Below are 13018 nucleotides of genomic sequence, written 5' to 3'. Positions count from 1 at the left end.
GATTAATCAAAAATCAAAAAATACAGTTTTTGACAAAGGACTTGCTCACTATTGTGCCGAAATTTCAGCTTCCTAGCTCAAAGGATGGCTGAGATATCGCCCGGACAAACAAACAAACAAACAAACAAGCAAGAAAGAAAACAAACAAACGAACAGAGTGAAAACTGAGTACTCCCTTTCAGCGTGCGTCACTGCCGAGGCCCCTTGGGCCCCCACTGCCGAGCCCCCCCGAGCCACATTGCTCACTGCCGCCCAGCAATGACGATTTGCAATGCCTGGAGATGGCATAGAAAAGGTGCGGTGTACAATACTGCAATACCATTTGCCCACCAATACACCTGTTTGCTTTTTTCAGAATTTTTTTTTGTATACTAAGTCGAGGCTCGTGTAAGAGCAAACACATCGAACATATCATAAAGGGAGTGGGAGACAAGAGGGGAAGAGAGAGTAGGAGTTACAACAATAGTGGATAACAGGGACATCAGGAGAAAATATCACCAGGAAATTTTATCACGATAAAAAATGTTGAAAACATGATATTTATAAGAAAAAAAAAGAAATATAATACTGCAATACTATTTCCTCACCGCCCATGACCTTGACAACTGTTGGAATGTCATGCAAACGAGAGTGTCACCATTGTTTACTCCAAACAAAATAAACCTGACGTCATGAATCATGTCAGTCAATTTGAAGGAAATGAGGTGTGGCTGATGTGGTGACAAGAGAGGGATGGTCAGCTTAAATATATAGTGCTGAATGGGAAATATTGTACCTGAATGAACTGAATGAACTCCAGTCCGCACTTTGCTCTCTCTGGGGTTGTAAGGTGCGATAAGGAATTCTTGCCAAGCTGGAGAAAACGAAGAATACATGATGGAAACTTCGAGTGAGAGAACATCCTTTGAGAGCGTTTCTTCCACTTATATGGGTGAAAATGATAGCAGGTAAGTTTTCCTTTTACAACCGATGTTCTACAAACAGTTTTGCAACATTAGTGGGGTCCACAAAAATGTTCTGCAAACGAGATACTCTAAATGAGGGGTTCTTAACCTGTGGTCCATGGACCCCTTTGGGGACCGAGAAAGACTTGGCTAAAGATGGTGGAAGAAGAAATGCGGGCAAGGGGGTTAACAAGGAGAGATGCAGAAAATAGGGCAAAATGGAGAAGATCGTCATGGGAAACGCAAGGCTAACCCCCACTCCAGCAGGGAAAATGGCCTTAAAATGCATGTTGTTGTTGTGTTGTATACACTATCAGATCGCTGTCTCCATCGATCTTGCCAAGGCCGTAACACCTATCGGCTCAAAATCCTTTTAACTGTTGACTTGGTAGTTTTTACAAAGAAGAAAACATTAACAATGTTGTTAAAAGTTTATTTTGTGATTGGAGTTATGTTGTTTGGAATGAAAAAAAGAGCTATCGAGTTCAAGTAAATGACGACATGCCGTGATGGTTTCTACTTTCTGAACGTGAACTTCGCGGATCGCCATGTGCAGATTCGCCACGGACCCACGATCGATGTTTCGAAATGTGAACGTACCCGTTTATTTGCGAACAGGTACGTTTTTCATGGAAATCCTTCACGAACTTGCTGTCCATGTCTGACGTGCGACTGAAGGTGCTACAGGAATGTGGAATTTATTGGTTTCATGCTTTAGCATTCGCCGTATCTGCATTGCCTGTTTGCTTCTGGCCTCCCACCCGTGCGTAGCACGGGTATCTCACTCGTTTGTCAAATTCACTTTCTGATGAGTCTGAATCGAGTTCTGCGGCCATTATTCTTTGCTTGCTGAGACAATCGTACTGGCAATGACGTCACACACAGGACGCAATTAACATGGAGGTTTCCTGGAATTTCTAGTGGCATAACCTGCCAGGTTGGCATTGAAAAAAATTTAACAATTCAAAAAATTATTACAATTACAAAACACTTTCAGTTCTTTGTTTATTTCTTACAAATCAATATTATGATATTTTTTCTGATTCTGTGGAACTTTAACGTCCGGATGCAGATTTGTCTTATCGTTCAGTCTTGCGGAGGTATGTCTGCTCTCTAGTCTAGCGAGCGATGTTCTAGTTATAAATACTGTTGATATTATTGTTATTGTTATTAAACTTTATGGTTTCTTGCATACGCAGCTGGGACGATGGCATTAAAGAAGCTGATATTGAAGAAGAAGAAAGTTCATCACTTTGGATTACTTTCTTTCGAGTCATCATCTTCAGCATGCTCTTTTTGGTGGTTCTCGGTAGCAGTACCATTAGCATGGTGAGCAACACATTCTTTTTGTGTCTAACTTTACGTTCGGCTGTGAAGCACATTTGTAATATCGCAAATATATTTTGATCCAACTCCTTATGAGCCAAAAGTACTGCTGAAACAACTTTGGATGCGGTACTTGTAATATCTACCAATATTCATCCGATGATTTGAAAAGTCATGAATGCACCATTGTTATGCTTTTCAATACTCACATAATATCGAAGTCCTAAAAGTTTGTTTAGTTGCAAATATACAAGTAAGACAAATAAAACAACCTATGGTGCAAAACCTTCGCAGTTCATTGCTGAAGGAGTGACGTCACTTGGTTTTGGTGGTAAAAGTTGGGATAGCATAGGGAGAGACACATAGATTATATAAAAAATATGAGTGGAGAGGGAGGGGAGAGAGGGAAAGGAAAATGTAAAGTTAAAATGTGTATGTGAAAAATATGAGTTTATCCCCTTCCCCCCCCACCCCATCTTTGTTTTAACTTCACAGCTCTGCCTGCTCTCTCTTGAAATGTTTACAAAGGAGACAACTCAACCAGGAGAGCGACTGTTTCTTCTCTGGAATTTGAGTTTACTTTTAATCTTTCCAAACTTGATTTCACTAATGAAAAGTTCATGGAAATTGGCCTTTAAGACTGAATCAAAAGCCGAAAATGCAACAATTGCCAAGGTATTTACACTGAGACATTAATTCACCTTAAAAAAAACTGTTAAGAATGTTGTATGGATGGCAACCTTCCAAAAGGATACAAACACACCTGAGCAGGTACCGTCATTTTGGAGCCGAGGCTTTGCCAAGTTTTTCATGTTTTGCCAAGTTTTTCATGTTTTGCCAAGTTTTTCACGTTTTGCCAAGTTTTTCACGTTTTGCCACGTTTTTCACGCCTTGCCACGTTTTTCACCTTTTGCCAAGTTTTTCACGTTTTGCCAAGTTTTTCACGCCTTGCCACGTTTTTCACCTTTTGCCAAGTTTTCACGTTTTGCCAAGTTTTTCACCTTTTGCCAAGTTTTCACGTTTTGCCAAGTTTTCACGTTTTGCCAAGTTTTCACGTTTTGCCAAGTTTTTCACGTTTTGCCAAGTTTTTCACGTTTTGCCAAGTTTTTCACGTCTTGCCAAGTTTTCACGTTTTGCCAAGTTTTCACGTTTTGCCAAGTTTTCACGTTTTGCCAAGTTTTCACGTTTTGCCAAGTTTTCACGTTTTGCCAAGTTTTCACGTTTTGCCAAGTTTTTCACGTTTTGCCAAGTTTTCACGTTTTGCCAAGTTTTCACGTTTTGCCAAGTTTTTCACGTTTTGCCAAGTTTTTCACGTTTTGCCAAGTTTTTCACGTCTTGCCAAGTTTTTCACGTTTTGCCAAGTTTTCACGTTTTGCCAAGTTTTCATGTTTTGCCAAGTTTTTCATGTTTTGCCAAGTTTTTCACGTTTTGCAAAGTTTTTCACGTTTTGCCACGTTTTTCACGTTTTGCCAAGTTTTTCACCTTTTGCCAAGTTTTTTACGTTTTGCCAAGTTTTTCACGTTTTGCCAAGTTTTCACGTTTTGCCAAGTTTTTCACGTCTTGCCACGTTTTTCACGTTTTGCCAAGTTTTTCACGTCTTGCCACGTTTTTCACGTTTTGCCAAGTTTTTCACCTTTTGCCAAGTTTTCACGTTTTGCCAAGTTTTCACCTTTTGCCAAGTTTTCACGTTTTGCCAAGTTTTCACGTTTTGCCAAGTTTTCACGTTTTGCCACGTTTTTCATGTTTTGCCAAGTTTTTCACGTTTTGCCAAGTTTTTCACTTTTTGCCAAGTTTTCACGTTTTGCCAAGTTTTCACGTTTTGCCACGTTTTTCATGTTTTGCCAAGTTTTCACGTTTTGCCAAGTTTTCACGTTTTGCCACGTTTTTCACCTTTTGCCAAGTTTTCACGTTTTTCATGAGCTTTTACCAAGCAGTGGGCTTTGGCCTGCGATAAAGCAGGGTCTAGCTATATTTGATCATCAGCCAATGAGCATTTAAGACTAATGAAGAAGATTGGCAAAAGTAGCCTCAGAATTTGGAATTATTTCCAGTTACCAGTTACCAGTGAACCAGTGAAGTACCAGTGAAGGGAATTACCAGTGAACTGGTACTCAATTTGCCGACCTCGGAAGGATGACAGGCTGAGTCCACCCCCCTGGTGTTGATTCAGGGATTGACCGGGATTCAGGCCCAGGGTCCTAGGATCCCAAGCCAGCACCCTAACCGCTAAGCCAACACCAGGCTCTCACCATATGACTATTGAATAAAATAATTATATGGTTTTGAAGCTACATGATGGCAGATCTTTATTGTCCCATTAAACTTGTAGTGAAACGTAGGCCACTAAGTTAGCCCAGGTGCAGTAACATAGTCTGTCCACTACAGTGCTCTCATAAATATCCACTCGCTGACAGCGAGGGGCAGACCCGAAACCGGAGACCTGAGACAATTACGCTCTTATTTAGGAAGGTGAGAAATCACGCTGGCATGAGGCTTGCTTATGTGTACCCAATATGATGTATACTCTTAATGCTTATTAGAGAAGTGAAATGATGGTTGCCATGTATTCTTTCTAGATGCTGTACGAGATTGATTCAGATTAAACTCCGAACGAGAAAGCTGTTGCGAGACTTTGATTTTTACAACAAAACGAACTCATGGTCTTCATTACACCCGTTAACCTCATCTTTATTACCCCAATTAACTCATGATCTTCATTACACCCGTTAACCTAACGTTTATTACCCCCATTGACCCATGCTCTTTATTACCCCCATTAACCTTTCCTCACTCAAAAATCTTACTTGCTAGCTTCAGTGTTCCTTCCCTTCGTCTCTGTCCTCTTTTCCTGTTCGTCCATTTCCTTGATGTTTGTCCCACCATCAGTCCTCTTCCATGACCTTTGCTCCTGCAAAGTAGAGAAAAAGGTGTAATCCCCTTCGATGAAAATGGAAGTTGATGCGAACCTTTTTTGATGTAAAACAAATGAATAAATAACAGCACAAGGATTTTGATTCACATTATCTTTAAAAAATAGCCCTGAGTGGGCTGAAGGTCTTCTCTTGAGGTTGTAGTTCAGACCTCTGCTGATTTGGAGGAACCCCCCTGGAGCCCTCATGATCCGCAATCGAATAATCGAAGCCAGAGGAAATGTGCAGTCGACTGTCTTGTATTCATGTGTCAAGTTTCAGAACAATCATCCGGGTGATAAGGGAGAAGTAGCAAAATAGCAAAGGGTTAATGGAGGGACGGACATCCAGACATCATGACACATTTTACTAGTTCATCTCTTCGATAAATCGAATAACGTCGGAGGAAAGTCCACCAGGACCTTCCTGCCCAATTATTAATTTGTATCATAGAAATAATTATTTTGCCTTTGTTGCAATATTTTCGACTTTTCCAAGTCCATTCTGCATAACTTGTCTTTGCGTCAATGTGGAGAGTGCGTTGGTACAATGATGAACACACAAAATTGAAAACGTCGTTATATCTTTATTCAGATGTGTGTCGCGGAGTTCCTTGCGGCCCTGGGAAATGCCTTGATTGTATTCCTCGTGATGCCCTCCAATGATATAATCTCCAATCTAATGGTGCTGGGAGGGGTCACCTTGGTGCCAGCCTTCCTACAGGTTTGCATTTGCACTCAAACCCCAACTCTATACATTATACGAACACATCATGCGTTTGGACATCTATTGCTTGAGATAGGGATATGTACGTACATCTCTAATGATATTTGAAACATCAGATTTCTCTATAATGATATTTTTAAAACGTTTAAATTGTATTATTGTCATTATGTATCATTCTACTGAATTAGCTCTTCCTGTTTGAGTTTTTCATGTTTTTAATACCTCGTGGCTTCATTGCTGATATTTAAGGTGTGCTTTCCACTCGGACTTTATTCTGCAGCATGTTGAAACTGATAACTTATGTCGCTTATCGTTGCAAGGGTATTATACTCTGATAAAAAAGCTTAACTTATGCAGATGTACAGTAGTATAAAGTACTGTAAAATGTCCCATATAATCTAAAATGTCCCCTGAGTGGAGAAGGAGCGGTGTGTGTGCAAGAGCGCACACAGCGTTAGGACAACAGGCTGGGGTTGTAGGTCCAGCAGGTCAGCACGGGCAGTGCTGCGGATTGATGGCCTGAGTGTCCCAAATTGATCAAGATGGTACTAGCTCTGCCAGGTGGGCAGTGGTTCAGAAGCGAGATCAGGCTTGGTAGTTTGAATGGGGGATCAAATGTGGGAGAGGTGGTGGAGATGATGCAGATAAGGAAGTTGGAAGTGTTGTGTGTGCAGGAGACCCGATGGAAAGGAGACAGGGCGAGGAGGTTTTTTTTAGGATACAAGCTGTTGCACGCAGGTGGGGATGGAGGAAGTAATGGTGTGGGAATAATAGTATCAGAAGAGATCAGCAAGCAGGTGGTCAGAGTGGAAAGGTGGGAGGGACGGATAGTTATGACACGGGTTTTGATACAGAAGGCAAATGGTGTGTGTTATGCCAGCTTATGGGCCACAAACGGGAAGGACTGGGTTGGAGAAGAAGGAATTCAGGGACACACTGGATAGGATAATGGGAATGGTTGAGATGGAGCTGATGCTGTGTATTGTGGGGGACCTCAACATGCATGTGGGAGGAGTGGAGCCAGCTGGAGAGGAATGTGTTGGTAAATTTGGTTGGGGAATGAGGAATAGAAAGGGTCAAGAGCCGGTGACAAGGAATGGGATGGCCATAGCTGGTTCATTCTTTCGAAAGTGGGAAAGCCACAATATTACCTGTAAGACTGGACAGCATAGAACAGAATTGGATTTGGTGGTGGTAAGGAAGCAACAGCTGTGGGGGTTAAGGATTGCAAGGGAGTGACAGGAGAGCATGTGGTGTTTGTGGTGAGGATGAAGAAAAGGAGGGAGGTTAAGAGCAGGGGTCAGAACGTTATTAGGTGAGGAAGGTGTAGGGGAATCGTCACCGTACAGTACAAGGGGAGGGTGAGAGAGATGCATGAGCAACTTAGTGAAGAAGCGGAAGGTTTGGAGAATGACTGGAAGAAGTACGGAGATGCATTTAGGGGAATTGTAGAAACTAGGGCATGCCCGTACTATATATAAGCTAGGACGTGCCCGTACGTGGGTGCCCGTTCCTTGCCAAAAAAAAAAAAAAAAAAAAATTTGTGTAGGGGTGTGTGTGTGTAAACATCCTAGGGCGTGCCCGTACGTGGGTGCAAAAAAACATGCGTGCAAACAACAACAACAAAAAAAAACTTTGAAACCACGTGGCAGTAACGACCACAGAACCCCCCCCTCTATTTACATGAATGGTTTGGTCCATTCGCAACGACCACAGAACCCCCCCCTCTATTTACATGCAATGGTTTGGTCCATTCGCAACGCCAAAGCGAACGGCGAACGGCTAAATCGCCATAGCTCGGTAAGTACTTGTCCGATTAATATGAAACCTTGAAAAGGCACATCCTCGGGTCCCCAGCAATATACCTGGCAAGTTTAAAGTATATCGGACCCGTGGTTGTCGAGAAACAGCGGTCACAGACAAACAAACAAACGTACAAACGTACAAACGTACAAACGTACAAACAAACACACAGAGATTACTGGAATTATAGATAGATGTTGCGTGGAAAGACATCAGGAAAGGGATATAAACCAGGTATGGTGGACGGAGGAAGTAGCGAAGGTAGTTGGTGAAAAGGAGTAGGTTTTGGAAGAGGATAGAGAAGATCAAGGACAGACGGAGACAGCTGGATGCAGGATTGCTGCACCTGTATGGGCAGATGAAGAATGCAGGAAGGAGAGCTGTGGATAAGGGGAGGAATTATATCATGGAGAAGTGCAACGACTTGGAGGAGGATGGTGGGAAGCGGATGATCTAAAGCAGGTGAAGGTGAGGGGGTTGTGATTAAAGATGGTGGCAAAAGGCTAGTGACAGAGCAGGGTGCACTATTGAAGGTGTGGGAAGGATATTTCAAAGAGCTGTTGAACTGGGAAGGAAGCAATGTCCAGCTGGAGTTACCGAGTTATGTGGAGGGAAAAGTGTAGGTGGTGGAGATCATCGAAGAGGAAGTGTGGATGGTATTGAAGAGGCTGAAAAAGGGAAGGTGCCAGGCATTGATGAGGTGTGTACAGAGATGATAATTGTAGCGGGTGAAGTTGGAGTCAGGTGGACAAAGAGATTGTTGAATGTATGTTTTTATTTATTTATATATTTTATGTTGAAGGCTCCATTAACGGATTATATAGTCCTCATCAAGGCCGGTCCTTCTAATAAAAGAGCTGCATTGAAAGAAAAGTGAAGAAAGAGAATCTAGGGACCAGAAAGATCTATTAGTGGAAGAAGATGAGAGGTTCTCACATTTCTTTTGGATAAAGGAATGATTCGCCTCACAAATATGAAAGCTGAATGTGAGTTGGAGGAAGAAGAGTTTTTCCATGTCCGATGCAATGATTTCTGGAGATCATATTTAATTGGAGGTTTCTGAGGAAATGCGAGGAAAGATAAGTAAAAGAGAGAGAATGTAAAAGTGAGGAGTGAAAATGAGTAAGAAAAGTATATGAAGAAAAGTGTATGATGTTTGTTTGTAAGAAGGAGATTAAAGTTAGCCCGGTGGCTATAGTTTGAGTGTGACAGAAACAAAGACCAGCAATCCTGACACAGAGTGGGTAAGATGGTTCCGTGCACCACTTTCACGGTCCTAAGTCCGAACAGTGGTAGTACTACCCTGGGTGGATGCTGTCTACAACCTACTACCTAACAAAGCGAGACGGTATGAGAGAGGGTTCAATTCTGGAGGATCGGAGGGCAGGGTTAATTGTATCGATGTGGAAGGAGAATTGGGATGTTCAAGATCCAAGGTGGTGCAGGGGCGTTACAATAATTAGTCATGCAATGAAGGTGCTGGAGAAGAATCTGGACTGGAGGAAGAGTGTGGAGAAGGAGATCGGAGAAGAGCAGCAGGTGTTTAGAAAGGGGAGTGGAAGAACAGATGTGATGTTCGTGCTGAGAAAGCTGGTGGATAAGAGGTTGGAGGTCCAAGGTGACATAGCATTAGCATTGGGATTTGTGGATCTGGAGAAAACCTATGACACTGTCCCAAGAGAGATGGCGATGGTGACACTGAGATGGATGGGAGTACTGGAAGCAGAAGTTATGTGGGTGGAAGGGATGTACAAGGGAACAAAGGGAAGAGTTTTGGTTGGTCCTGGGATGTCGAAGTTGTTCAGTGTGTACATCGGTTTGAGGCAGGGAAGCGCACTCAGCCCACTCCTGTTGATCATGATGATGGAGCTGGTGAGCAGGAAGCTATACATGAAATATATTCTGCAGAGGATGTTGTATGCGGACTATCTGCTTGTTGTGGTGGAGAGTGGGCAGGAGATGCAGGAAGTACTGGAGGAGTGGAATGAGGTTTTTGGGAAACATGCGCTGAAAATGAGCATGGAGTAGACGGAGGTGATGTGGATTGGACAGCAGAGAAAATAAATGAATATCAGCTTGGAGGGGAAGGAGATCAGACAAGGAAATAGGTTTGAGCTTCTGGGTGGAACAGTGACTGGGGATGGTAAGTCAGAGGCAGAGGTGCGAGTCAGAATCTGAGGCCTTTTTTTTCTTTCAAAAGGTCAAGGTCACAGCATGGTCATGTTCCTGACATACTTTTTGAGATAACTTGGCACAGAGTAATTGTTGAGATTTCTGATTTGCATCGCTACATTCTATTGGATTAGGGCTTTAAAATAAGTGGTTGTTTGATCACTTCAAGTCAGCCATTTTCTCAATCATTAAAGGTCAGAAATTTGGACATCAAGGTCAAATTTTCAAAATCGTCAATTTTCATCTGATTGACTTGAAATTTGAACAGGATTTGCACATCGGGTCACTGAATTAGTTAGCCACAAATTATAACGATCTATTATGCCATTATGACATGTCAACGGTTTCCATGACAACAATTTCACCCCATTATAATCAAATGGGACTTTTTGTGATTTTATTATCGTTGTTTCTCAAAACGGTTTCAAGATATCAAATTGAAACCTACACAGCTTATTTGTACATGTGTGTAAAATATGGACAAATAGGAGTGAAAGGTCATGGCCAAGGCCATACAAAACATGTAAAACACATAGCATGCCTCAGTTAGAAAATGTATTCGCCAAAACTGGTTCCCGATATATAAAATAATCAATCATGTAAAACACTTGACAGGTCAAATTTTTGAAATTGCCACATTGCTGTTTCCATGGCAACAATTGCTCTTTGCATGAAATATTTTGTGTTTGTGTGATTGACTTCGTCATGTGAAAAAGTAAGTACACCCCATGGCCCATGTAAATTTTTGACTTTTTCAACATATTTCAACATACAGCTATTTGATCTTCATTCAACAATATTGATAGATAAAGGTGATATAATATAACAAATATCATGAAACATTTACATTTTGTAGTCCATTGTATAATTTAAATAAACATAAATGCAAATTTCGCATGTGGAAAAAGTAAGTACACCCTTGGCTCTAATAGGTGGTATTGCCCCCTTTGGCAGAAACAACGTCAAGTAGGCGTTTCTTATAACTGTCTACCAGTCTCTGACATCGACTGGGAGAAATTTTTGCCCACTCCTCCATGCAGAATTATTTCAGCTGTGCGATGTTTTTTTTTTTGTTTTTTTTTGTATACTGAATCGAGGCTCGTGAAAGAGCTGACATTTACTTCACAAACAAATCAACCAGACAAACAAAAGATATAAAAAGAGGGAGCGGCAAGAGAATGGGAAGCACACAAACACTTGAGAGCACACAACATTTGAGAGCAGGGAGATGTGTGGGAGGGAGAGGGCTTGGGGGGAGGAGGCGTGGGAAGGGGTGGGGGGGGGGGTGGGGGGTGGGAGAAGTATAAAACACAAGGACACCAAGGACTTCCAGGTCAGAAGTTGGTATTTCAAAAAGTGGAATTGGGGTGAAATTATCGGGGATAGAAAAGATCAAGGTTTTGGATGGGGGAAGATAAGAGATGGTGGTGAACAGCTGTTTTAAAGACCTGGAGGGTGGAGTGGGATTGAAGAGAGTGAGGGAGTTTGTTCCAGAGGCGGGAGAAAAGAGGAATGAAGGAGCGAAGGTGAGCAGAGAGTCTTGATTTTGGCAGTTTAACCATAAGAGGGTTGCAGGCAGATCTTGTGCGACCTGTAGGAATATTTGCGGGACAGAGCCCAGAGAGAGCTGGGGGGGAAAGGCCAGAGAGGAGTCGGTAGAAGACGGAAAGACCACCAACCTGTTTGCGGTGAGTGAGTGAAAGGCCCTTGGAGTTAGCTTCATCGCGGGAGATTCCAATGATTCTGAATGCTTTGCTTTCAACAGCGTGAAGACGAGTTAGGTGTGAGGCAGGAGCACCAGCCCAGAGGGGAGAGCAGTATTCCATTGAGCTGCGGATGAAAGCCTTGTACGTGGTGAGGAGCTCAGGTGTGCCAAGGAAGGACTTCGCACGACGGAGGATGCCCAGTCGGCGACTGGCTTTGGAGGCCAGATTTGAAATGTGGTTTTCCCAGGAATTTGGGATTTCTTGCATGTTTGAGGGGTTTCTTGCATGCACAGCTCGTTTCAAATCCCCCCACAACATCTCGATGGGATTTAGATCCGGGCTTTGACTTGGCCATTCCAGAACCCTCCATTTCTTTCTTTTCAGCCATTCCTTGGTGGATTTACTGGTATGTTTAGGGTCATTGTCATGTTGCAAGGTCCACCTTCTGTTGAGCTTCAACTTTCTGACAGATGGCCTCACATTACCCTCAAGCACCCTCTGGTACAATGAAGAATTCATAGTGGATTCCATGATGGTGAATCTCAACGATACTCCTCAAATCCATCGAACCATTCGCATTTCCACCCTTTCCAGCCTTCGTTGCTGCTCTACGTTCATTACCCATGTCTCGCTCCCATAAATCATAACACTTCTCACACATGCAGCATTCACCTTTCCCTTCAGCTTCAACGACACTCTCCTCCTCATCAGCACGCCACTCAGTTCCCGAAACTTCTTCCATGCACATCTCACTCGAGCAACCGTTGCCGAGTCTGATCCACCTTCTCCATTCAACATGTCTCCGAGGTAGCAAAATGTTTTCACACCTTCCAGCTTCACGCCGTCTCCAAGATCAACTCAACATTTCCTCCATCTGCAGCTCCCTCTGTGCACACCTTACATTTGAATGTAGCTGCCACACTGGTAAATGACCCTCTCAGACCACTACATTTTTGATGAACCCACTCAGCGCACATTGTACATTGAATGGAGTTCACTCCGACACCCTTCCTGCACACAGCACACGGCCACTTCCCAGTTCTTTCCACCTCACCACATGCTTTACCACTTGCCATCACCTTCGTCTTTCCGATATTCACCTTCAGACCTTTTGTCTCCATACATTCCTTCCACTTGTTCATCAGTGGATTCAGTGGGTTTGTATCCCACTGATAGACCGAAAGTGGATCCGGGCCTGAACCAAACTCTATTCGGCTTGTTCTTGTCACCTAACCAACTCAGTCACCAAGTTTTGTCACAACTCGTCCACAACTTCTTGAAATATCATGTTATATATCTGTTACATATTTATGTGAATGTATGTGAATTACCATTCAGGTCTTTGCTTATCCGTGTGTAGTATATTAAGTTGTTGTAGTTGTAGTTGTTGTGTAGTTGTTGTGGTTGGAGGGTCAGAAGGGCTCCTGACCCT

At 42.8% G+C, this 13018-nt stretch overlaps 1 protein-coding gene across 1 annotated transcript in view; it reads left to right on the top strand.

Moving 5' to 3' along the window:
* The first annotated feature begins 795 nt into the window (after positions 1-795).
* LOC144893969 (uncharacterized) overlaps positions 796-13018 on the top strand; it is a 78580-nt gene continuing 66357 nt past the window's right edge. The window contains exons 1-4 of the mRNA XM_078785229.1: positions 796-947; positions 2144-2273; positions 2766-2945; positions 5774-5902. Coding sequence (XP_078641355.1) covers positions 874-947; positions 2144-2273; positions 2766-2945; positions 5774-5902 — 513 coding nt within the window. The 5' untranslated portion in view covers positions 796-873. The remainder of the gene's footprint in view (positions 948-2143; positions 2274-2765; positions 2946-5773; positions 5903-13018) is intronic.

This window comes from Myxine glutinosa, chromosome 10 (assembly GCF_964187855.1).
Source record: "Myxine glutinosa chromosome 10, kmMyxGlut1.1, whole genome shotgun sequence".
NCBI classification, from domain to species: Eukaryota; Metazoa; Chordata; class Myxini; order Myxiniformes; family Myxinidae; genus Myxine; species Myxine glutinosa.
Note: the sequence above shows the minus strand (reverse complement) of the source record. Positions and strands in the feature narration are given on the sequence as shown.